Source organism: Sciurus carolinensis, chromosome 1 (genome assembly GCF_902686445.1).
Source record: "Sciurus carolinensis chromosome 1, mSciCar1.2, whole genome shotgun sequence".
Lineage (NCBI taxonomy): Eukaryota > Metazoa > Chordata > Mammalia > Rodentia > Sciuridae > Sciurus > Sciurus carolinensis.
In genome coordinates, this window is record NC_062213.1 from 83,257,631 (window position 1) to 83,283,188 (window position 25,558).

At 33.0% G+C, this 25,558-nt stretch overlaps 1 protein-coding gene and 1 non-coding gene across 2 annotated transcripts in view; both read right to left on the reverse strand.

The window, feature by feature from the left end:
* Sntg1 (syntrophin gamma 1) overlaps positions 1-25,558 on the reverse strand; it is an 863,431-nt gene that overhangs the window by 32,055 nt on the left and 805,818 nt on the right. Inside the window, 1 exon segment of the mRNA XM_047561867.1 lies at positions 11,805-11,915. Coding sequence (XP_047417823.1) covers positions 11,805-11,915 — 111 coding nt within the window.
* Positions 2,564-2,671, reverse strand: LOC124968389 (U6 spliceosomal RNA). The gene has a single exon (XR_007105700.1). It is a non-coding gene; the product is annotated as a U6 spliceosomal RNA (small nuclear RNA).

Here is a 25,558-nt window from a genome sequence, read left to right on the forward strand (position 1 = left end):
GGAGAAAATCTTTGCCAATCATACTTCAGATAGAGCGCTAATCTCCAGAATCTATAAAGAACTCAAAAAACTCTACACCAAGAATGTAAATAATCCAATTGACAAATGGGCTAAGGAAATGAACAGACACTTCACAGAAGAAGATGTACAAGCAATCAACAAACATATGGAAAAATGTTCAACATCTCTAGTAATAAGAGAAATGCAAATCAAAACCACCCTAAGATTCCATCTCACCCCAATTAGAATGGCAATTATCAAGAATACAACCAACAACAGGTGTTGGCGAGGATGTGGGGAGAAAGGTACACTCTTACATTGCTGGTGGGGCTGCAAATTAGTGCAGCCACTCTGGAAAGCAGTGTGGAGATTCCTTAGAAAACTTGGAATGGAAACACCATTTGACCCAGCTATCCCACTCCTTGGTCTATACCCAAAGGACTTAAAATCAGCATATTACAGAGATACAGCCACATCAATGTTCATAGCTGCTCAGTTCACAATAGCCAGATTGTGGAACCAACCTAGATGTCCTTCAATTGATGAATGGATAAAGAAAATGTGGTATATATATACAATGGAATATTACTCAGCCATAAAGAATGATAAAATTATGGCATTTGCAGGCAAATGGATGAAACTGGAGAATATCATGCTAAGTGAGATAAGCCAATCTCAAAAAACTAAAGGAAGAATGATATCGCTAATAAGTGGATGATGACACATAATGGGGGTGGGAAGGGTTAGTGTTGGGGTTGGAGTTGGGTTTAGGGAGGGGGGCAGGAATGGAGGAAGGAAGGACTGTATAGATGGAGGGGAAGGGTGGGAGGGGAGGGGGGGAAGGGAAAAAATGGCAGAATGAATCAAACAACATTACCCTATGTAAATTTATGATTACACAAATGGTATGCCTTTACGCCATGTACAGACAGAGAAACAACATGTATCCCATTTGTTTACAATAAAAAGAAAAAAAAAAAATAAAAAGCAAAAAAAAAAAAAAAAAAAAAAAGAAAAATTAATACTAATTCTTCTCAAATTATTTCATGAAATATAAAAGGAGGATTACTGCTAAATTCATTCTATGAAACCAGTATCACCTTGATATGAAAATTGGACAAATACACATCAAGGAAAGAAAACTTTAGACCTATATCTTGATGAATATATATGTGAAAATTGTTAATAAAATATTGACAAATGTCATAAAAAACACATTAAAAAGATAGTGTACCACAATCAATGGATTTGATTCCAGGGATTTGAGGATGGTCCAACATACACTAATTGATACATGTAATTCACCACATAAATAGACTTGATGACTAGAATCACATGATTCTCTCAATAGATGAAAAAAAAATATTTGGTAAAGTGCAGCACTCATTCATGTTTAAAACACTAGAGAAACTAGCTGGGTTCAATTATGTACAATTGTAATTCCAGTTGCTTGGGAGTCTGAGACAGGAGGATTGCAAGTTTAAGGCCAGCCTCAGCACCTTGGCAAGGCCCTAAGCAACTTTGTGAAACCCCATCTCAAAATTTACAAAAAAAATTAAAAGAGCAGGCCACTAAGCTCAGTTTTTAAGCACCCTAGTACTACTTCCCCACAAAAATCTAGAGAAACTAGGGATAGATGCAACTTATCTCTTCAACATTGTAAAGGGCATACATGGCAAACCCAAGGCCAACATCATATTGAATAGAGAAAAACTGAAAGCATTGCCTCTAAAATCTGCAATAAAAGAAAAGCTTAACAACTCTCACCACTCCTTTTCAACATAGTCCTCAAAATTCTAGCCGGAGAAATCAGGCAAGAGAAGGATATTAAAGTGATTCAAATAGAAAAAGAAAAGCTCATATCTGTTTGCTGATTACATGATCCTATATTTATGATTCAAAAACCTCCACTAGAAGACACTACAGTTGATAAATGAATTCATCAAAGTAGCAGCATACAAGATCAATATATATAGATCACTTTATTACTTAAATAATCAGCCTACTGAAAAATAAATCAGGAAAACTATTCCATTAATAGTAGTCTCAAAAAATAAAATACTTGTGAATAAATCTTATGAAGGATGCCAAGAATCTTTATAATGAAAATTATAGAACATTGAAGAAAGAAATTGAAGAACACCTTAGAAGATGAAAAGACCTCCCATGTTCTTGGACAGGCAAAATTAATATCAAATGGCCATACTACCAATAGCACTGTACAGATTCAATGAAATTCCCATCAAATTACCAATGATATTATTTTTTCTTTTTGTTATTTGTTCTTTTAGATATACATGACAGTAAAATGTATTTTGACATATTATACATACATGGAATATTACTTATTTTAATTAGGATCCCATTCTTATGGTTGAACATGATGTGGAATTACATTGACCATGTATCTATATTTGAACATAGAAAAGTTATGTACAATTCATCTACTCTCTTTCCTATCCCCATCCCCCACTTTCCTTCATTTCCCTATGTCTAATCTAATGAACTTTTATTCTCCCTCATCATTCCCATTGTGTGTTAGCCTGTGTATATCAGAAAGAACAAAAGTATGGAATGATTCACAAATTTGCATGTCATCCCTGCACAAGGGTCAAGCTCATCTTCTCTGTTATCACTCCAATATTAGTATTTGTGCTGCCAAAGTGAGCACCCAAGGACATTCTTCATAGAAGTAGGAAAAGCAATTCTAAAATTAATTTGGAAAAATAAGATATCCAGAATAACCAAAGTAATTCTAAGCAAAAATAGTAATACTGGAGGCATCACGATAGCAGACCTCAAAATATACTACCGAGTTATAGTAACAAAACAGCATGGTTCTGGCACCAATACAGACATGATAAGCAGTGAAATAAAAGACACAAAGACAAACGCACATAAAAACAATTATCTGATATTAGGCAAAGATGCCAAAAATATTTCTTGGAGAGAATATAGCCTTTGCAAAAAAATGATCCTGGGGAACTGGAAATCCATATGTAGAAAAATAAAACTTGACTTCTATTTCCCTCTGTACAAAAAAGAATCAACTCAAAGTGGATACAAGACCAGAAACTGTGAAACTGCTAGAAGAAAATGTAGGCCCAACACTCCAACATGTTGACACAGGAACTGACTTCCTTAACAAGAATCCTAAAGTGCAAGAAATAAAACCAAAAATGAATAAATGGGATTAAGTCAAATTCAAAAACTTCTGAACCACAAAGAAAGCAATTAAGAGCATGAAGAGAGAACTTTGTGTTGGAAGAAGATCTTAGCAACCTGCTCCTCAGATACAGTATTAATATTCAGAATATACAAAGCACTCAAAAATCAAAAGAACACCTAATGTTATGTATAACTACAAAGAATCAATAAAAATGTCATAAAATATATGTGTGTGTGTGTGTGTATAAGTACATACATATTTTTTTCTGAAACTAGGTAGAGAAAAAGAACCTTAACTCTAATGCAGCAAAGATAAAAATTATATCCATATTATCTGAAACCATCAAGCAATAAAGAAAATATTTCAAGGAAAAATTTCAAATGTTAGAAGGAAAAAAAAGTTACTACATAGAATTCTGCACCCTGTGAAGTCATTCTTCACAACTGAAGGAGAAATAAAGTTTTTTTTCAGACAAGCAAAAATTGAAAGAATTTACTGTCAGTAGACCTGCCTTGTAAGAAATTTTAAAATAAATTATTTGGAAATAAGGAAAATGAAACAGGTCAGATTGGATCAATAGGAAAAATAAAATGAATAACATCAAAAAAGGAATAAATGAAGGTAAATAAGACCTTATATTTCTTTTACTTAATTTATTAAACAGTTAATAGTCATTCAACATTTATCTAAACAATAATAATTGATTCATAATAATACAACTATGTATTACTATTAGTTTATGTACGCTGGTGTGTGTGTGTGTATATATGTATATATATAGTAAGTAAGAAAGAAACAGACAGAAACAAGTATAACTGATATTCTAATAAGGAGAGAAAGTTGAATTGTAAACTGTGTTAAATATGTAAAATGATAAAGAATAAGGGAAAGACTTAAAAGAATAACCCATTAGATATTGTTATCTAATATCTAATTTTCTCCTAATTATATTCATATTCAGTTTGAATATCAGTGGACTAAACGTATCAAATAAAAAATGGAAATTATCATAGTCTATCAAGAAGTCAGAAATAAATTATATCATCTGTAAAAAAATCAACTTTAAATATAAAAATACATGTAGATTAAATGTAAAAGTAGGGAGAAACATATACCATGCTAACAATAATCAAAAGAAAGTGGTAATAGCTTTATTAATTCCAAACAAAACAGACATTTCCAAGAAGTTATTAGGGATAAAGAGGGGTATTACTTGATGATAAATTGGTCAACTCTATCAGATTACACAATAATTCTCAATATTTGTCTTTTTAATAAAAGAATATCAAAGTGTGTTTGCAAAACTGATATAAATGAAAGGAGGATTAGGTGAATCTGATATTATGGTGATAATAAGACTTGTTCATCATTGGAAAGTTAGTTGTTATATTCCATCACATCAACAATCTAAAAAAATATAATCATACCATTAATGTGGAAAAAGTAGATAACATTTGTTCATGACTAATAACTCTCTGTAAACTAAGAATAAAGGGGAATATTTGAATTTGATTAAAAAAGATAATCCACTATAATGCTGCTACCATCATATTTAATGTTGGGAGATTCAAATGTTTCCCATTAAGAGTAGAAAAAGGGCAACAATATTCATTCGCAAGACAGTGTAGTTGTATAAACAAAACTAAGTATGGATAAGTTATATGTGAGTAAAACTATGAAATCTGATGAAATAAATTAAAGAAAAATTAAATAAATGGAGAGAGTCCATGTTTATGCATAGGAAGGCTCTTTATTGTCAAGGTATGATATTTTACCATTTTGACTTATAGGTTAAAAAATTTTAATCAAAATTCCAGAAAATTACTTTGTTGATATAAACAAATTAATTCTAAAGTTTATATGGGAAAGAGAAGGAGGACAGGAGGGAAAAGGCTGAGAGAAAAGGGGAGACCATGAACCAATATTGAATTCCATTCATGTGTGAGTTTGATGGGATGAACTCAACTGCTATGTATAACTATAATGCTCTAATTAAAAAAAAAAGGAAAAGAAAAAAATAAAGTTTGTATGAAGAAGCAAGAGACTCAGAATACCCAACATGATATCAAAAAACAAGAGCGAATTTAGAGGCTTGACAGTTCTCAACTTTAACACATACTCTACAGCTGTAGTACAAGACAGTGTAATATTGTGAAAATAATAGAGAGATAAATTGGTCAGAATAGACAACTCAGAAATGGACTCAAAAAATATAGTGAACACACCTTTGACTAAGGAGCAAAAGCAATACAATGGATAAAATAAAGAATTTTCAACAAATGATACCAGAACACTGTACATCTACTACTAAGGTAAAACAGAACAATAAATCCAGACACAGATCTCACATTACAAAAATTAATTTAAAATGAATCAGAGCCCCAAATATAAAATGCAGTACTATAAAACTGATGGAAATTAGCAAAGGGGAAATTACAGATTAGGTTTGGTAATGAGTTTATATATGCACAAAAGGCACAATCAGTTAAAGAACTGACAAGCAACCTTTCTTCTCTATGAAAAACATGGTAAAGAGAATGAAAAAGCAAGTCACAGACAAGGATAAAATATTTTTAGAAGACAGAAAAGAGACTGCTTCAGATGAAAAAATATTAATCAAAATATACAAAGAACTGTAAAACTCAACAATATATGAAATCAGATGCTGTTTTAAAGTGTTTTGGGGTTGGGGATATGACTCAGAGGCAAAGTACTTGTATAGCATGTGACAGACCCTGGAATCTTTCTGCAGCACTTGGGAAAAGTCATGTCCAAAACATTAACAGAACATCAGCTATACAGAGCAGAATATACAGATGAAAAATAAGCTCATGAAAACATGCTTCACATCATATGTCCTCAGTGAAAAGAGAATCAAACCAATGATATACCATGAAACATCTATTAGATAGATGTTTAAAATTCAAAAAACTGACAAAACCAAATGATGACAAGGTTGTGGAGCAACAGGAACCCTCATTCATTGCTGGTGGGAATGAAAAATTTTCACTTTGGAAGACAAGGTGACAGTTTCTTAAACCAGTCTTACTGTAAGATCTAGCAATAATTGGTATTTATCCAAAATAATAGAAATTTCCTGTACACACAAAAACATAAAAATTGATACTTGGAACAACTTTATTCATACCTCATTGCCAAAACTCAGAAGTAACTAAAACGTCCTTCACTAAGTGAATGGATAAAATAAATGTCATCCATCTAGAAAATAGAATACTGTACTATTCAGCACTGAAAATAAATGTCATTAAAAGACATTTTACCAAGTGAAAACTGTTAACTTGAAAAGACTATCAATTTTTTTTTTTTTTTTTTTTGCGGTGCTGGGGATTGAACCCCGGGCCTTGTGCATGCGAGGCAAAGGGATACAAATTGGAAAAGAAGAACTCAAACTATCCCTGTTCGCTGATGACATGATTATATATTTAGAGGATCCTGGAAATTCCACCAGAAAACTTTTAGAACTCATAAGTGAATTCAGTAAAGTAGCAGGTTACAAGATCAATGCTCATAAATCCAATGCATTTTTATACATTAGTGATGAATCTTCAGAAAGAGAAATTAGGAAAACTACCCCATTCACAATAGCTTCGAAAAAAATAAAATACTTGGGAATCAATCTCACAAAAGAGGTGAAAGACCTCTACAATGAGAACTACAGAATACTAAAGATAGAAATTAAAGAAAACCTTAGAAGATGGAAAGATATCCCATGTTCTTGGATAGGCAGAATTAATATTGTCAAAATGGCCATACTACCTAAAATGCTATACAGATTCAATGCAATTCCAATTAAAATCCCAATGATGTACCTCGCAGAAATAGAGCAAGCAATTATGAAATTCATCTGGAAGAATAAAAAACCCAGAATAGCTAAAGCAATCCTCAGTAGAAAGAGCGAAGCAGGGGGTATCGCAATACCAGATCTTCAACTCTACTACAAAGCAATAGTAACAAAAATGGCATGGTATTGGTACCAAAATAGACAGGTAGATCAATGGTACAGAATAGAGGTCATGGACACAAACCCAAATAAATACAATTTTCTCATACTAGACAAAGGGACCAAAAATATGCAATGGAGAAAAGATAGCCTCTTCAACAAATGGTGCTGGGAAAACTGGAAATCCACATGCAACAGAATGAAATTAAACTCCTATCTCTTACCCTACACAAAAATCAACTCAAAATGGATGAAGGACCTCAGAATCAGACCAGAGACCCTGCATCTTATAGAAGAAAAAAGTAGGTCCAAACCTTCAACTTGTTTGCTTAGGATCAGACTTCCTTAACAGGACTCCCATAGCACAAGAAATAAAAGCAAGAATCAGCAAATGGGATAGATTCAAACTAAAAAGCTTTCTCTCAGCAAAGAAAACTATCAGTAATGTGAAGAGAGAGCCTATGGAGTGGGAGAATATCTTTGCCACTCATACTTCAGATAGAGTGCTAATTTCCAGAATCTATAAAGAACTCAAAAAACTCTACACCAAGAATACAAATAATCCAATCAACGAATGGGCTAAGGAAATGAACAGACACTTCACAGAAGAAGATGTACAAGCAATCAACAGATATATGAAAAAATGTTCAACATCTCTAGTAATAAGAGAAATGCAAATCAAAACTACCCTGAGATTTCATCTCACCCCAATTAGAATGGCGATTATCAAGAACACAAGCAACAATAGGTGTTGGGGAGGATGTGGGGAGAAATGTACACTCATACATTGCTGGTGGGGCTGCAAATTAGTGCAGTCACTCTGGAAAGCGGTATGGAGATTCCTCAGAAAGCTTGGAATGGACCCACCATTTGACCCAGCTATCCCACTCCTTGGCCTATACCCAAAGGACTTAAAATCAGCATACTACAGAGATACAGTCACATCAATGTTCATTGCTGCTCAATTCACCATAGCCAGATTGTGGAACCAACCTAGATGCCCTTCAGTTGATGAATGGATAAAGAAACTGTGGCATATATATATACAATGGAATATTACTCCACAATGAAGAATGATAAAATTATGGCATTTGCAGGCAAATGGATGAAATTGGAGAATATCATGCTAAGTGAGATAAGCCAATCTCAAAAAACTAAAGGACGAATGATCTCACTGATAAGCGGATAAGGACATATAATGGGGGGTGGGAGGGGTTAGTGTTAGGGTTAGGGTTAGGTTTAGGGTTAGGGATAAGGAGGGTGGTAAGAATGGAGGAAGGAAGGACTGTGTAGAGGGAAAAGAAGGGTGGGAGGGGTGGGGGTAAGGGAAAAAAATAATGAATCAAACATCATTGCCCTATGTAAATTTATGATTACACAAATGATATGCCTTGACTCCTTGTACAAATAGAGAAAAACATGTATCCCATTTGTACACAATAATAATAAAAAAAAAGAATATAAAAAAAAGACTATCTACTGTATGATCCAAATATACAAAATTTTTAAAATTTTAAACTAGGGAGACTGTGAAAGATCAGTGGTTGTATGGTTACTGGGAGGTAGGAATGACCCAACAGGGCACAGAGGATCTTCAGACCAGTGACTCTACTTTGTATGTGACATTTGCATTAACTCTTGGTGTTGCACATACTGTAATTTAACCATAAAACAAACAATGGACTGGGAGATATGGATGCATCAATGAAGCATCAATGATTGTAACAAACGTGCTACACCATTGTAGGATGCTGATAGTGGAGGAGGCCCTGCCTGTGTTGGGGAGAGGAGCGAAAGGGAAATTGCTGTACTTCCACTTAATTTTGCTGTATACCTAAAACAGCCTTGGAAGATAGTACTTTAATATTTTTTTTTAATGAAAAAAAGTCCAATTCATTCAAATCCTATATCAAAAGGTAAGATAAAGAAGAGCCATATAAAGCCAAATTAACAGCAGCAGTAAAAAAGCAAGTGAGAAAGCAGAATTCAATAAATTGATTACAGAAAAAAATACAGAAAATATAAAATAATGCTAGTAATTTAAAAAGTCTTTCACATGATTAACAGAAAAATAGCACAAAAATAATCAAACAATACAATTAGAAAATAGACAAAAAATAAAGAGAACAATTTAACAAAGAAAATATTGGATTAGAAAATACATCAAATTGTTTATAATTCGTAGCCATCATCTTAAGACTATGATTAGAAAATCTAAAATTAAAAGGTAGTGACAAAATGCATTACTGGCAGGAATGCAGAGAAACTGATCTCTCATACATTGTTGGTGGGCATATAAAATGGTATAGCCATTCTGGAATATAATTGGACTATTTTGTTTAAAACTAAACAAATGTTGCCCAGCAATTTGCAATTCTGTGCATTTATCCTATATAGTGAAAAGTTATATCCATGCAAAACCATCTACACTACTACTTTTTCTTCTTTTAGGACATTAGTTTCTACTTACAAGTTGCAGTTACACAGGATATAAAAAAGTTAGCAGATGTTTTCATTTTAATTCTTACACAATTTCTCTTATATCAGCAGAGGTGATAATCCGGTGGTCATTGCAAGTATGGCTCAAAAATTCTCTACAACTGACCAGCTTTCTGATTTGTCAGTGCCCTCAGTTGCTAAATGATCTCAATTTTTAATTTGGTATTTTTTTGTGTAACCCATGGGAGTTATATTGCTTATTTTATGGATAGAGATGCTGACTTTAAAGAACTTCATTATCTCACAAAATATTGTAGTCTCTCATTATTTTTAAGACTATTCCACAATTGCTGCCTATAAATTTGAGAATCATATTTAACCAAATATTTTTAAAATTTGAATATAATGAATGAAATTAAAAATAATCCTTATAAATACAAGAATAATGAGATGATTCGTGACTGTCAGGTAACTAGTAAGTAACTAATAAAGTAAGTATAATTAGCTGCATAGCTGCATTATATAATAAACATTATGTTAAAGTAAAATGTAAATAGTGGCCATTTGAATTTGTAGCTTTTTCTTCATGTGCTAAGGGTTTATGAGCTCATTAAAATGTTAGAAATGTAATAAACAAAAATCAAATAAATACTGTACTGCTGTCAGCAACTCAGTCGAAGTTTCCCATTAGCTCGAAGAATACAGAAGTGATATTAACATGAATTCATTGGTATTAGCATATGTACTGTACTTTGAAATATTGAAAACTCTACAAAGAGCTAAAGTAGAAAAAGTGTTTAGAGTTGTAATATAATACAATTTTTGATAGAAGCACTAAGAACTAATTTAAAGAGTGGTAAATTGACCGGTACAAAGTGAATGATCTATATCTGTGTCTGAGGAAGACAAGGGTGGAGGAGTAACAAGAGATAGAAAGATGGCACAGATGGGTCCCTGTTCAGGGAGATGGCCATTTTGGGAACATAGATTTGAATGTTATGAGACAAGTTAAATAAAAGGAGTGGATTAAGTTATCATGGCATTTGTCTAGCCTGATGTGGTACCAATATAAGGCAAGGTCATGGAAACATCAATGCTTTAGAGAAACACAATAGGAAATAATCCAGCTTAAGGGAGTGCATCTACCATTTCCTCTAATCTATGGTCTAGAAAGAAATAGTATAGACAAGTACAAAGACTGATATCAAACAAGAATGAATATTCCCAGAGGGACTCAAAGAAAAGGCTGAGGAGAAAAGTTAAGAGGAAAACATTAGAAGATATATGAAGCAAAGAAGGGGTCATCTTGATAAAAAAAGGAGTGTGTCTGAACTAAATACAGAGCAGACATGCAAAAGACTTTGTCTAGACTATCACATAGGCCAGAACTTGGAAGACTTTGAATGTCAGGCTAAGACTTTACCCTGAATTTAGTAAGTAAAGGAATATAACAGAATTATAGTAATTTAATTCATTGTTGAAAATTATATTGGGCTATCACAACCATAGGTTTAATTTTTCACTTTGGTATTTGTTACTTGTCCATTTTTAGACAAGAGATAATGAGATAATGATTTTATAATTTATTGTAACCAAAACATTGTCATTGTGAATTTCATAGTAGGATAATGCAAATAGTTCAGATATTGAATATTTGAAAATATACATACTCATAAAAATAAAAGTAATAAATCTTTCTAAAGAGTTAAAAGCAGAATAGTTAATATATTCCAGAATAATAAAAATGTGCATGGGGCAAAGGAAAAAGTCATTCATTTAACTCATCTTGCTTAGCACATAAATAACTGGGGAAAGTGCATCTATTTAATAAATCAGTTTCTGTAGGACTTTGTATTCTTGTTTAGGGAGAAAATAAATAATGATAAAATAGAATTCAAATTTTTGTTTTTTAAATTACTTATTTGGAATGTGAAACCACCAAGTGATATATTTAGTTTCCAAAATGTTATTTTAGTGTAACACAAATGCAGTGCATCAGGAATTAAAACTAAGAAATGCAATTAGTTGTGTGTAATTTATTTTAAGCGATGCCTTTCAGTGAACGTTTGTCATTAAAATCTTAAAGTGATTTTATTCTATTGGCCATGAGGGATGTTTCAATGTAAGTGGAGAATGTGTTTTTGCCCCTTTGGTTCTCCTAAATTTTCTCCTGTTTGCTTCTTAATGGCATTAGTATAATTAGTGTTGTGTATGTGATAAATTTATTATGTTTACCTTTGCTTCAATCTGTTTAGTATCTGGATTCTGAAACAAAAATTTGATTTTGCTCTTGCCATCATCTGAAGAACCTTTAAGCTGAGAAAATTTATACCTCCAAAGTACAGCCTAAAAGAAAAAAAGAGAAACATATGCAAGTCATCATAATTAATATCCACATTCAGCCAAGAAATAATTATTTTAAATGGTAAAAAGCACATAAAGTCACTACTATATACTGTTATTCAAATGTAAATTAAAATGCATTTATCAAAGGTTATAATTTAATATTCAATATATTCTTTAATTTTCAAAAATAACTTCTATACCCATAAATAATTACTGCAAAAATAATATAAATTAACTATTTTCAGTATCATGTCATCTTTGAGCAGGAAACAATTTTGACTTTGTTTTATAGCAGTGTAAGTCATGAAGTAATTATGAATTGATGATTCTGGAGCTTTCACTTGACGCTCACAGCAATGATTTATTGCTTCTTCAAAAGGACATATCAGTTTGAATAAATAATTATTATAAAAACTTACATGATGAGCTCATGAGACAAAATAAGAATAAGAATTTTGTAAAGCCTCTCATTGAGTCTATAATGTCTTTAAAAATAAAGCTTCTTTCTGAATTACAGTAATCTACAAATGCAGTTCTCTGTAGCTAAAAGCAAGAAAAATCTGTATCCTTTGCAAGTAGCAAAATGGAGATACATGAAAGTTAAATTGGAAATAAGTGAAAACTGTCCATTGTTATTTCTGATATATTCTACATTATAAATCTTGTTGTCTGAAAATAAATGAAGCATTTGGTTCTTTGTTGTGTACTGCAATTTAAGATACACATGCATGCCCAATGTAAAATACCAATGGTATAAATCACTAAATCGGAAAACCACACAGGTGTGTTAAAACACATCACACACCTGGTAGGCTAAAATTATCTTACCACCTTTGTCTCATTAGTATATGATGCAAAGAAATAATTCAACAAAATATGCTTTTATTAAAAATGATTTCTTGTGGTTTCTAAATAATTCAAAAAAACACATCTATTGTGGTTCGATGATTGAATGTTTTCTTAGGGTAGTTTTGTTATTGCTTTTGATAAAATTGTAAAGAAACAAGATACACTGTACAGAAAAAAAAGCACAAAATATGCATATATGCACACATTAACACATTAATGTTGTAAAAAGTAAGTTACAATTAAGTATATTATGAAAATGCATTTTAGCATACCTTGACCATTTAAACCCATCTTACTCAAAGGCTTAAACTTTTTCAGCAGATTCTCCAATGAGAAAATACTATTTCCTCTACTAGCAAAATTTAAAAAATGATCCCTGTACATGGTCTGTTGTCTAAAATTATCTCACACTGGCAAGGACAAAATAAGATTAATTGCAGTCACAATGGATACATTTAAGGGCAAATGAAAATGGATGAGCAAACATTATCTCCAACCAACAGTTGTACAGTAAATTCATACATGTGAATTTTCTTGATGTTAATATTTTCAGTTAGGCTATTTCAGATTTCTAATCCTGGTCTTCATTTAGAAATATGTCTATAAGTGAAAGGAAGTAACAATGATTGATATTCAGATTATACATTGTCATATTCAATTCAAAAAAGGTGATTGCTTTTTTCTTTTCATTTTGTTACAGGGAATCAATGAAACTTGCTTAATACTTATTTTGTCTCAAGTAATTATATATCTTTGACATTATTAATCAAAGGAGTAATATTGGAATTGGATTAAAATAAAAAATAACAGTGATGATAAGAGTAAAATGATATTCTGCAATTATATAAAGATATGATATAAAATACAGAATTTATGTGATGCATAGTATATAACCAAGTTCATGAGTTCATTCATTTTTATTGAATAAATAAAAAATCACATGAGCTTATAATAATATAGAACCCTAGTCCACATTTACTCTTAAATATCAATAACCATAATTAATATTCTTCACTTTTCTGCATGTGAGTATTCCATTATTTCAGGACTGATTATAAAAAAGACTTACATTCAATTGCATTGCCTTTGGCCCATTTCAAAGATCATTTGACTATATTTATGGGTCTATATCTGTGTTTTCTAATCTATTCCATTGATCTATTTATAATATTTTCACTAGTATCACACTCTATAGATAACTCTACTCTGGCTATGATTTTCTTGGAATGTTTTTTCATCATTATTTCTCTTTCAAACATCTGTGCAGATTTATAGTAAGTCTTGAAGTCATGCCAGTTCTCCAATTTTATTCAAGTTCTTTAATTCCATCAGAATCTTCTGCCTTTTCATGTGTACTTTAGAATCAGTTTGTTGACATTAACAAAATAACTTATTTAGATTGGTCTGTTTGTTTATTCAGTTATTTATGTGGAGGTATCAAACATTGCAACTATTATTATAGAATTTTTTTCTCCCTTCAATTCTGTCACTTTATTCATGCATTTTGGGGATCTAGTACTTAGGGCATGGATGCTATGTTTATTATTGTTGTAACTCGTTGTAAAGATAACCCTTTTTTTCTTTCTATTGTACTAATGAAAATCATTTGTTTTCCAAACATCTGTTTCTTTATATTTAATGTTAGTCTCTTGTGGACAGCATACATAATTTTTAGAAAACTAATATGTGAGATAGGAGGAATGGGCATTTATAGCTTTGTGGTTTCAGAGTTTCTGTATGGGGTGATGAAGATTTTTGGAACAGATTGTGGTGATGGTTGGACAACAATGTGAATCAATTAAGGACAATGAACTGTGCATACAAGAACAGTTGAAATAATAAACACTATAGTATATATATATCTTAGCGAATTAAAAAATAACTGAAAAATTATTCTAGAAACAACATATTTCCAGAACCCATTCTGTGCTTTCTGTTTTATGCTATCATGACTACACATGAAATGGCATTTCAAATTTACTTATAATCTGAGAGATTTAAAACCCTGCAAAGCCAAACTAGAAAGACTAATTAAAATATTTAATCTTAAAAACAGCAAAATCAGAGATCCAAGATGGCAGACTAGAGGGAGGCTGCGTTCCTTGTCGCTCCATAACTCCAGTTTCAAGCAGAGGATATCTGTTTCTTGGTGAGGCAGTTTTTGCTGCTTATCGATCCCCTGCTGTTTACCCCATTTGTCTGCTGTGACGACCTGCAGTCTGCCAGAATATCGACGTGTTTTTTGAGTGCAGATTGCTCACTGTCAGGCGCCTATCATCCGCCATTTGCCTGCCTCTCGCCTGTCCATCGCCTGCCTTATACCTGTCCAACACCCAACGCACAAAGTTCACCTCCCGATTCCCCAACAACAGTCTGCAAACTGATCGCTGACTGCCAGTGGAGCACCAGCTGTCTGCTGTTGCCTGGAAGTTCACTGTTACAGTACCTGCAGGTTTGATTACACATGGCTGCTACCATTTTGAGACAACAGCCAGGCCCCGTAGGACCCCTGACCAGACTGACTGAGCCCCGTCTCCAGGATCCCTCAGCCCTACTGATCACTCCCTGCCTCTGGGGCCCTCACATCGACTGACTACTCCCTGCCGCCAGGATCCACAGACCAACTGACTGCGCCCTGTCACCTGGACCCCAGACCAACTGATTGCAACCAGACTCCAGGATCCCACAACCACACCAAACACACCCAACCTCCAGGACCCCTACCTGACCAACCGCATCCCACCTCCAGGACCTCCTGCTGACCACTACCACACCCTGAGCTGCAGCTCCCCATTTGCCAACACATTTTGAAGCCAGAGCAGCATTCGAGGATAATCCTGGAAGCCATAACTCCAATCTTTAGGTGGGGCAAATCCCATCCTGAGATGCCTGCTGGAAGCTTGAAGCTCATTGTCAGGGCCACTATAAGCCTATAGGGGGAAATCTGCAATACCCCAGATCTGCACTGCTAGAGGGGAAGATACATGAATAACATGAAAAAACAAGGGAAGAAAATGATCCAAACAAATCTACATTCTATATTAATAGAATCCAAAGACAGTATGTTAGAAGAAATGTCAGAAAAGGACTTCAGATTATACATGATTAAGATGACTTGTGAAGCAAGGATGAGATAAGAGAGCAAATGCAGACAATGAATGATAATACCAATAAGCTGAAAGAGCAAGTGCAGGAAGCAAAAGACCATTTCAATAAAGAGATAGAGATTCTCAAAAAAAAAAAAAAAAAAAACAGAAATTCTTGAAATGAAGGAAATAATAAACCAAATAAAAAAACTCAATGGAAAGCATCACCAAAAGACTAGACCACTTGGGAGACTAAACCTCAGACAATGAAGACAAAATATTTAATCTTGAAAATAAAGTTGCCCAAACTGAGAAGATGGCAAGAAATCATGAACAGAATCTCCAAGAACTATGGGACATCATGAAAAGACCAAATTTAAGAATTATTGGAATTGAGGAAGGCACAGAGATACAAACCAAAGGAATGAACAACCTATTCAATGAAATAATATCAGAAAATTTCCCAAACCTGAAGAATGAGATGGAAAATAAAATACAAGAGGCTTACAGAACTCCAAATGCACAAAATCACAACATGTCCACACCAAGGCACATTATAATGAAAATGCCTAACATTCAAAATAAAGATAGGATTTTGAAGGCCGGGAGAAAAGCATCAGATTACATATAGGGGGAGACCAATAGGGATAGCAGCCAACTTCTCAATCAAGACTCTAAAAGGTAGAAGGGCCTGGAACAACATATTTCAAGCTCTGAAAGAACATGGTTGCCAACCAAGAATCCTATGCCCAGCAAAACTAAACTTCAGATTTGAAGATGAAATAAAATCCTTCCATGATAAACAAAAGTTAAAAGAATTTACAAATAGAAAACCTGTGCTACAGAATGTTCTCAACAAAATATTCCATGAGGAGGAAATGAAAAACAACAATGTAGGTGAGCAAAGTGGGGAACTACCTTAGAGGAAAACCATTCAAAGGAGAAACCAAGCCAACTAAAAAACTGAAAATAAGCCAAATGACTGGGAATATAAATCATATCTCAATAATAAACCTGAACATTAATGGCCTAAAGTCATCAATCAAAAGACATAGACTGGCAGAATGGATTAAAAAGAAAGACCCAACTATATGCTGCCTGCAAGAGACTCATCTCATAGAAAAAGACATCCACAGACTAAAGGTGAAAGGATGGGAAAAAACCTACCACGTACATGGACTCAGTAATAAGTGGAGGTTTCCATCCTTATATAAGATAAAATGGACTTCCAGTCCAAGTTAATCAGAAGGGATAAAGAAGGACATTTCATACTGCTTAAGGGAACCATAAATCAGGAAGACATAACGATAGTAAATATTTATGCCCCAAACAATGGTGCATCCCTGTACATCAAACAAATCCTTCTCAATTTGAGGAATCACATAGACCACAACACAATAATTCTGGGTGACTTTAATGCACCGCTGTCACCACTAGATAGATCTTCCCAAAAAAAATCAACCAAAAAAACCCATAGAACTCAATAACACAATAAATAACCTAGATTTAATAGACATATATAGAATACTCCATCTGTCAACGAGTGGATTCACTGTCTTCTCAGCAGCACATGGAACCTTCTCGAAAATAGACCATATGTTATGCCACAATGCAGCCCTTAGGAAATGTAAAAAAATAGAGATACTGCCTTGTGTTCTATCAGATCATAATGTACTGAGAATAGAAATCAATGAAAAATAAAAAACAGAAATTACTCCAACACCTGTACACTAAATAATATGCTATTGAATAAAACATGGATAACAGAAAACATCAGGGAGGAGATAAAAAAATTCTTAGAGGTCAATGAGAATGACAATACAACATATCAAAATTTCTGGGACACTATGAAAGCGGTACTAAGAGGAAAATTCATTGCATGGAGCACATTCCAGAAAAGAATGAAAAGTCAACAACTAAATGACCTAACATTACAGCTCAAAGCACTGGAAAAAGAAGAACAGAATAACAGCAAAAGTAGTAGAAGACAGGACATAATTAAAATCAGAGCTGAAATCAATGAAATTCAAACAAAAGAAACAATTCATAAAATTGACAAAACAAAAAGTTGGTTCTTTGAGAAAGTAAACAAAATAGACAAACCCTTAGCCACACTAACAAAGACAAGGAGGGAGAAAACTCAAATTACTAAAACTCGTGATGAAAAAGAAAATATCACGACAGACACCACTGAGATACAGAACATAATGAGAAGCTACTTTGAAAATCTGTATTCCAACAAAATAGAAACTACCAAAGATGTTGACAAATTTCTAGAGACGTATGCTCCTCCCAAACTGAACCAGGAGGACATACACATTTTAAACAGATCAATATCAAGCAATTAAATAGAAGAAGCCATTAAAAACCTACCATCCAAGAAAAGTCCAGGACCAGACGGATTCGAGTTCTACAAGATCTTCAAAGAAGAACTCATTCCAATACTTCTCAAAGTATTCCAGGAAATAGAAAAGGAGGGTACCCTACAAAACTCATTCTAAGAAGCTAATATCACCCTGATACCCAAACCAGGCAAAGACGCATCAAGGAAAGAAAATTTTAGACCAATATCCTTGATGAATATAGATGCAAAGATCCTTAACAAAATATTGGCAAACCGTATCCAAAAACATATTAAGAAAATCATGCACCACGATCAAGTGGGGTTCATCCTTAGAATGCAAGGATGGTTTAACATCTGTAAATCAATAAACATAAACCATCATGTCAATAGACTTAAGGATAAGAATCATATGGTTATTTTAATTGATGCAGAAAAAGTGTTTGACAAAATGCAACACCCTTCATGCTCAAAACACTAGAAAAAATAGGGATAGTAGGAACATACCTGAACATTGTAAAGGCTATTTATGCTAAGCCCATGGCTAACATCATTCTTAATGGAGAAAAACTGAAAGCATTCCCTTTAAAAACAGGAACAAGACAGGGATGTCCTCTTTCACCACTTCTATTCAACATTGTCCTCAAAACTCTAGCCAGAGCAATTAGACACACTAAAGAAATTAAAGGGATAGGAATAGGAAAAGAGGAACTTAAGTTGTCACTATTTGCTGATGACATGATTCTATATTTAGAGGATCCAAAAACCTTCTCCAGAAAACTTCTAGACCTCATGAATGAATTCAGCAAAATAGCAGGCTATAAAATTAACACGAATAAATCTAAAGCATTTTTAATACACAAGCGACGAAACAGCTGCAAGGGAAATGAGGAAAACAACTCCATTTGCAATAGCCTCAAAAAAAATAAAATAAAATACTTGGGATTCAATCTAACTAAAGGGGTAAAATATCTCTACAATGAAAACTACAAAACATTGAAGAAAGAAATTGAGGAAGACCTTAGAAGATGGAAAGATTTTCCATGTTCTTGGATAGGCAGAATATTGTCAAAATGGCCATACTACCAAAAGTGCTATACAGATTCAATGCAATTCCAATTAAAATCCCAATGATATGCCTTACAGAAATAGAGCAAACAATCATGAAATTCATCTGGAAGAATAAAAAACCCAGAATAGCTAAAGCAGTCCTTAGCTGGAAGAATGAAACAAGGGGTATTGCAATACCAGAACTTCAACTATACTACAAAGCAATAGTAACAAAAATGGCAAGGAATTGGCACCAAAATAGACAGGTAGATCAATGGTATAGAATAGAGGACACGGACACAAACCCAAATAAATACAATTTTCTCATACTAGACAAAGGGGCCAAAAATATGCAATGGAGAAAAGATAGCCTCTTCAACAAATGGTGCTGGGGAAACTGGAAATCCCTATGCAACAGAATGAAACTAAACCCCTATCTCTCACCCTGCACAAAAATCAACTCACAGTGGATCAAGGACCTTGAAATCAGACCAGAGATCCTGCATCTTATTGAAGAAAAAGGAGGTCCTAATCTTCAACTTTTTGCCTTAGGATCAGACATCCTTAACATGACTCCCATAGCACAAGAAATAAAAGCAAGAATCAACAACTGGGATAGATTGAAACTAAACAGCTTTCTCTCAGCAAAGAAAACTATCAGCAATGCGAAGAGAGAGCCTACAGAGTGGGAGAATATCTTTGCCACTTATACTTCAGATAGAGTGCTAATTTCCAGAATATATAAAGAACTCAAAAAACTCTACACCAAGAATACAAATAACCCAATCAACAAATGGGCTAAGGATATGAACAGACACTTCACAGAAGAAGATCTACAAGCAATCAACGAACATATGAAAAAATGTTCACCATCTTTAGTAAGAAGGAAAATGCAAATCAAAACTACCCTAAGATTCCATCTCACCCCAATTAGAATTGCAATTATCAAGAATACAAGCAACAATAGATGATGGAGAGCATGTGGGGAGAAAGTTACACTCATACATTGCTGGTGGGGCTGCAAATTAGTGCAGCCACTCTGGAAAGCAGTGTGAAGTTTCCTTAGAAAACTTGGAATGGAAACACCATTTGACCCAGCTATCCCACTCCTTGGCCTATACCCAAAGGACTTAAAATCAGCATACTACAGAGATACAGCCACAATAATGTTCATAACTGCTCAATTCGCAATAGCCAGACTGAGGAACCAACCTAGATGCCCTTCAATTGATGAATGGTTAAAGAAACTGTGATATATATATATATATATATATATATATATATATATATATACACAATGGAATATTACTCAATTATAAAGAATAATAAAATTATGGAATTTGCAGGCTAATGGATGAAATTGGAGAATATCATGCTAAGTTAGATAAGCCCATCTCAAAAAAACCAAAGGATGAATGATCTCACTTATAAGTGGATGTTGGCACATAATGGGGGGGGGTGGGAAGGGAGCAAGAATGGAGGAAGGAGGGAATGTAGAGGGAAAAGAGGGGCGGGATGTGTGGGGGGGAAGGAAATAATAACAGAATGAATCAGACATCATTACCCTATGTAAAATTATGATTATGCAAATGGTATGCTGTTACTCCATGTACAAATAGAAACAACATGTATCCCATTTATTTACAATAAAAATAAATTAAAAAAACAGCAAAATCATAAAATGTTAAGAGGAATGGGAAAATTATCAAATAATAAATAATTATATTGAAGCAAAAGCAAATTAAATTTATACCAAATATCACTTACTATTTTTTTTTGAGGGAGGGTCGGGACCAGGGATTGAACCTGATGTACTTACTGAACCACATCCCCAGTCCATTTTTAATTTTTATTCTGAGACATGGTCTCACTAAGTTACTTAGGGTCTCACTAAATTGCTGAGACTGGCTTTGAACTTCTGATCCTCCTGCCTCAGCTGCCTGAGCTATTGGGATTACAGGCATGCACCACCACACCTGACTCACTCACTATTTTATTTATAATATTTACATAGTGACTTCTATATACTGAGTATTTTGTTATTTAGACAAGAATTGTCACTATCATGAAGATATTAGTTTCTATTAAATATATTAACTTCTATTAAATATACATTGTTCCTTACTATATGAGACTATGCAATTTATTGTAAAACAATATCCAATGACTGAAATTTATTTTAAATGTTTTCTTTAAATCCACTATTTTACAACACTCCTAAATAATAACATTATCTGTACAATTACCTTTCTGAGAAAAACATTAAAATAGTTAAATTTTCTATCTCAACATCTTCTAAATCAGTAATTTTGTTTTAAAAAGTGGAATAAACATTTCAACTATAGAAAAATTACAAGTGACTATATCAGTTAGTAATTTTTGAGAAGAGGATTCTAGGTTTAGGAGTAATAAATTGCAAACACATTTATATAAATTAATATACGTTAAGGAAAATTAAACAGTAAAGAAATATTCTTATTGCCAGTAGCAGGAAATATTCTAAGGTAGAACAAAAACCTTAAATAACTAATAAAGAAAAACAGTAGAACAGAGCAAAACCAGAGAAATAGAAAACCAATTATTCTTATTAATAATGTTTATTAACTTCCTTAGAAATTTAGATTATGTTAATTTAAAAATATCTGTATTTATACGATCATTAAATTAGTGATGATCATTAAGAATTATATTAACTAAAGCAATCAAAGTTAGGTCAACATAAATATTTCCATAATATTGCTGGTGATAGGATGAAATTTTAGGTACATAATTTAAAACATGCATTTCAATTTCACACTTTAAAATGTTAGTATTATTTGATCCAGAAATATCATTTCTAGAAACTAACTGAAAAGAATCATAATATATGAAAAAATAAAAGAATATGTTAAAGACATTGTTAAATTTTTTTTAAATAATGAAATTTCTAAACATTTTGCATTAAAATAATATTTATGAGAATCATGTAAGTTTATAAAAAATGCAAGTACAATAGTCTCCCGTGCACACCCTGACATTAATCTGGGTAGTGTTGGATAAGAAACTTATTTACTAGTTTGGCTTTGCAGTAAAATTAAGGATTTTAAAACTCTCAGATTATAAGTAAATTTGAAATGCTAGTCCGTGTGTAGTCATGGTAGCATAAAACAGGAATTTGCTATGTCAACTAGATGAATTTTCAGGAATGGACAGATATTAAGTTCTATAATTTTCAATAAAGTGCAACACAGATCCTCTGACAGTAATAATGCATAATAAAAATATGGAAGAGGTTGGGGAATTTTTTTGAATATAGAATATGAATCCATGCCTATGAGTAGGACACCTCAAGGATGAATGGATAATGAATATAATGATTGACAGAAAGATAATGTAATAAGTTAGAAAAAGTTATAAGATCAACATGACACTCAGAAATTCACTAGGGCAAATTTGGATTAACCTGAGTTAAAATTATTGTAAAGGAAAGTAATAAAGATCTGAAAACTATCTTAATTCAAAAACTCTTTGATAACTTTATTATGCCAAAATTTTGTTCTTTGATTCTGATAAGCTTTTTTAAAACCTTTTATCAATATGTTAAGAAAATTTTTGATGAAATAAAATGAATGGACAACACTATATTTTTAATAAAGAGGAATTTATATTGCTCTGAGTGAGCACAAGGTAGATTCCTGGTGGCTGACTCTGAAGTAGACCCAAATAGAATTGTGTTAAGTAAACTGTTAGATATAATGCTGAATGTAATTGTTGCTATTTATACACTTTGATATGTTTGGAAACAAGAGGCTGGTGAAGAAAGACAAGAACAAGTATGTCTTGCCTCAAAACCTTTCTGAATACAAAGTAATCCACCATGTAGTAATAACACATAATCCTGTTATGGCAAAATTTTGTTCTTAAGATTCTGACAAACTTTTTTAAAACCTTGTAGCAAATATGGGAGCCTATGTGAGGCAATGTTTTTGCTCTTTTTTTTTGTAGTATTTTTTTTTCTCTTTTTTTTTTATTGTAAACAAATGGGATACATGTTGTTTCTCTGTTTGTACATGGAATGTTTTTGCTCTTTAACTAGATTTATCTATTTCTCAATTTCATATACTTCAAAACTTCAAGTTATATTTGATGAATACATACACTTTCATCGTACATTTAAAACAAATTATTTAATTAATCAATTTTTAAAAATGAAATAATAAATCTGTCATAAAATGCATGTACAATTTTGTTAGAAAAATTAGTTTTTATGTTGCCATACTGTAACATAGAATTCATAATTGAATTTATCTCTATTTTTCCACCTACTAGAATTCATTTATGCTGATAGAGTCATGAGTTGCCCACATAGAATGAGAACAGAGGATTATAAAGATCACCTACTTTTGTGCCCTCCCTTCCACAGACTGTCCTAAATTCCATTACCAGGAATTTAAGATGTTTTCCCCATTACAATGTATATATCCTAGGATCTTATGCATTTCGGCTGAATATTGAAATAAAACATAAATGCTGATCGTAGAGCCACAAGTTCTGAAATATAACCCAAATTTTATATTCTACTTATAAGTCACATGACTTTCAGAAAAATGCTTAATTCATTATAACCCTAGTATATTCTGCTGTAAATTAGAAGTAATAATACTGGACTATTCTACCTTAAAGGTTACTGTGAAAATGGATGAGGTAATAATGCTCATGAAATTGCTTTGCAGATTGCAAAGATATTTTCCCTCTATTAGTTTAAACTAGTAGAGTTTTTCTGAATAGTAAGCTGATGGTAAATTTGAATGTGAGAAGGCAGTTAGACACAGGTAGTAATGGTGGTGCTTCTGGGATGATAAAGAAATGGAGGCGAGAAGACAAAAATTACCTCCTTCATAATTTAAAGTGGTGGATCATTCTGTAATCTTCTATGAACACAAGTTCTTTGTTTTTGGTTATGAAACTGAAATTTCATTTGATCTTAAATGTAAGTCATCAAACACAATTTGTAAGAAAATATGTCCCAATTAATATCTAAAATGAGCTTAATTATCAAATATATACATATGTGTATGCTTACACAGACAGACTTCAAATATTAACTTCATTGGGTCTGCAAAATATCTTCCCTTGATATTGCTCCTCCCATCTCCTTGTCTTTTCTTTCTTTTCTTTACTACAAAAACCTTTGGGTATATAGTGCCTCTTTTTAAAAAGGGGGAAAGAGGAAGCAGTAGAAATATAGAATAGAAATAGTGGAAACAGGTGGAATTATTTTACAATAAATGACTGTTAGACCCTTTTAAGAGACATGTGCATTCAATAATATATTGGCTTCTTTGAAAGTCTTTTAAATAGCATTATTCTTTTCCATGATCTTGTTCAACTCTGCCCCTCTTGATAAGTATTGCTGTTCTCTCTACAAGTCACACTTGATAGAAAACTGAATGTGTCTTTCCACTGTCCTTCTGTTCTTCCAGATATATGTTTATCTTTAGCCACTTAAATTACCTTTGTCTCAGAAAAATTAGAAGAATGAATCTTTTCCTTTTGAAATTGTAGCTGTACTATGTTCTTAATTGCATTGTTTTTCCTTTCAGTTTCCTCTGAATCAAATCTACACAGCTCACATTTTTAAATTCCAATCATGTCATAGCATCACAGCCTATGTAGTGAGTATAGCAGTGTTCCATCCAGATAAGGGCCAGCACACCCACCTCCCAGATGCTGCAGTATCCCCTGCTTGTGACCCACCTCTGAGCCCAGCACATTGAATTCCTTAGCCAGAGAAACAGTCTTGCAGTGCTGAAATCCTGACTGACGTACACCAATAGAAGGCTCTGGCCCTGCTGCTGCCCTCATGATGTCTGTCGGGCAATTCAAGCTCCAGAGTTTCCCTTAGGTGTGACTAGCTCTAAGGTACATCGCCTGGGAGCAGTTTATTCATTTTCCCCGACCTGTCATTCTCTTTTCATACAGGGGGATCTCCTAAAAGCACCGTGCAACAAACCTATTTTTCTATCTTAGATATTACTCTGTAGAATTCAACCTAAGATAGTTCCTTCAGACATCATCTTCAATTCAGAGCAGAGATGGGATTTTGGAGATGCTTTTAAGCTTTCTGACAACAGAGAACTCATCACTGGTAACCAGTAGAACAGATGACAGCTTGATTATGTTAATTACAATTAACCATTCCCTAGATATTTAAAATGACTGTTCTTAGATTTAAAAAAAAAAAAAAAAAAAAACCCCAAAACCTGTGTGGAATTTATGGCAAATTCTCACAGGAGAATCACAATATAGACCTCCCTAGGTTCTGGACTTAAGCAATA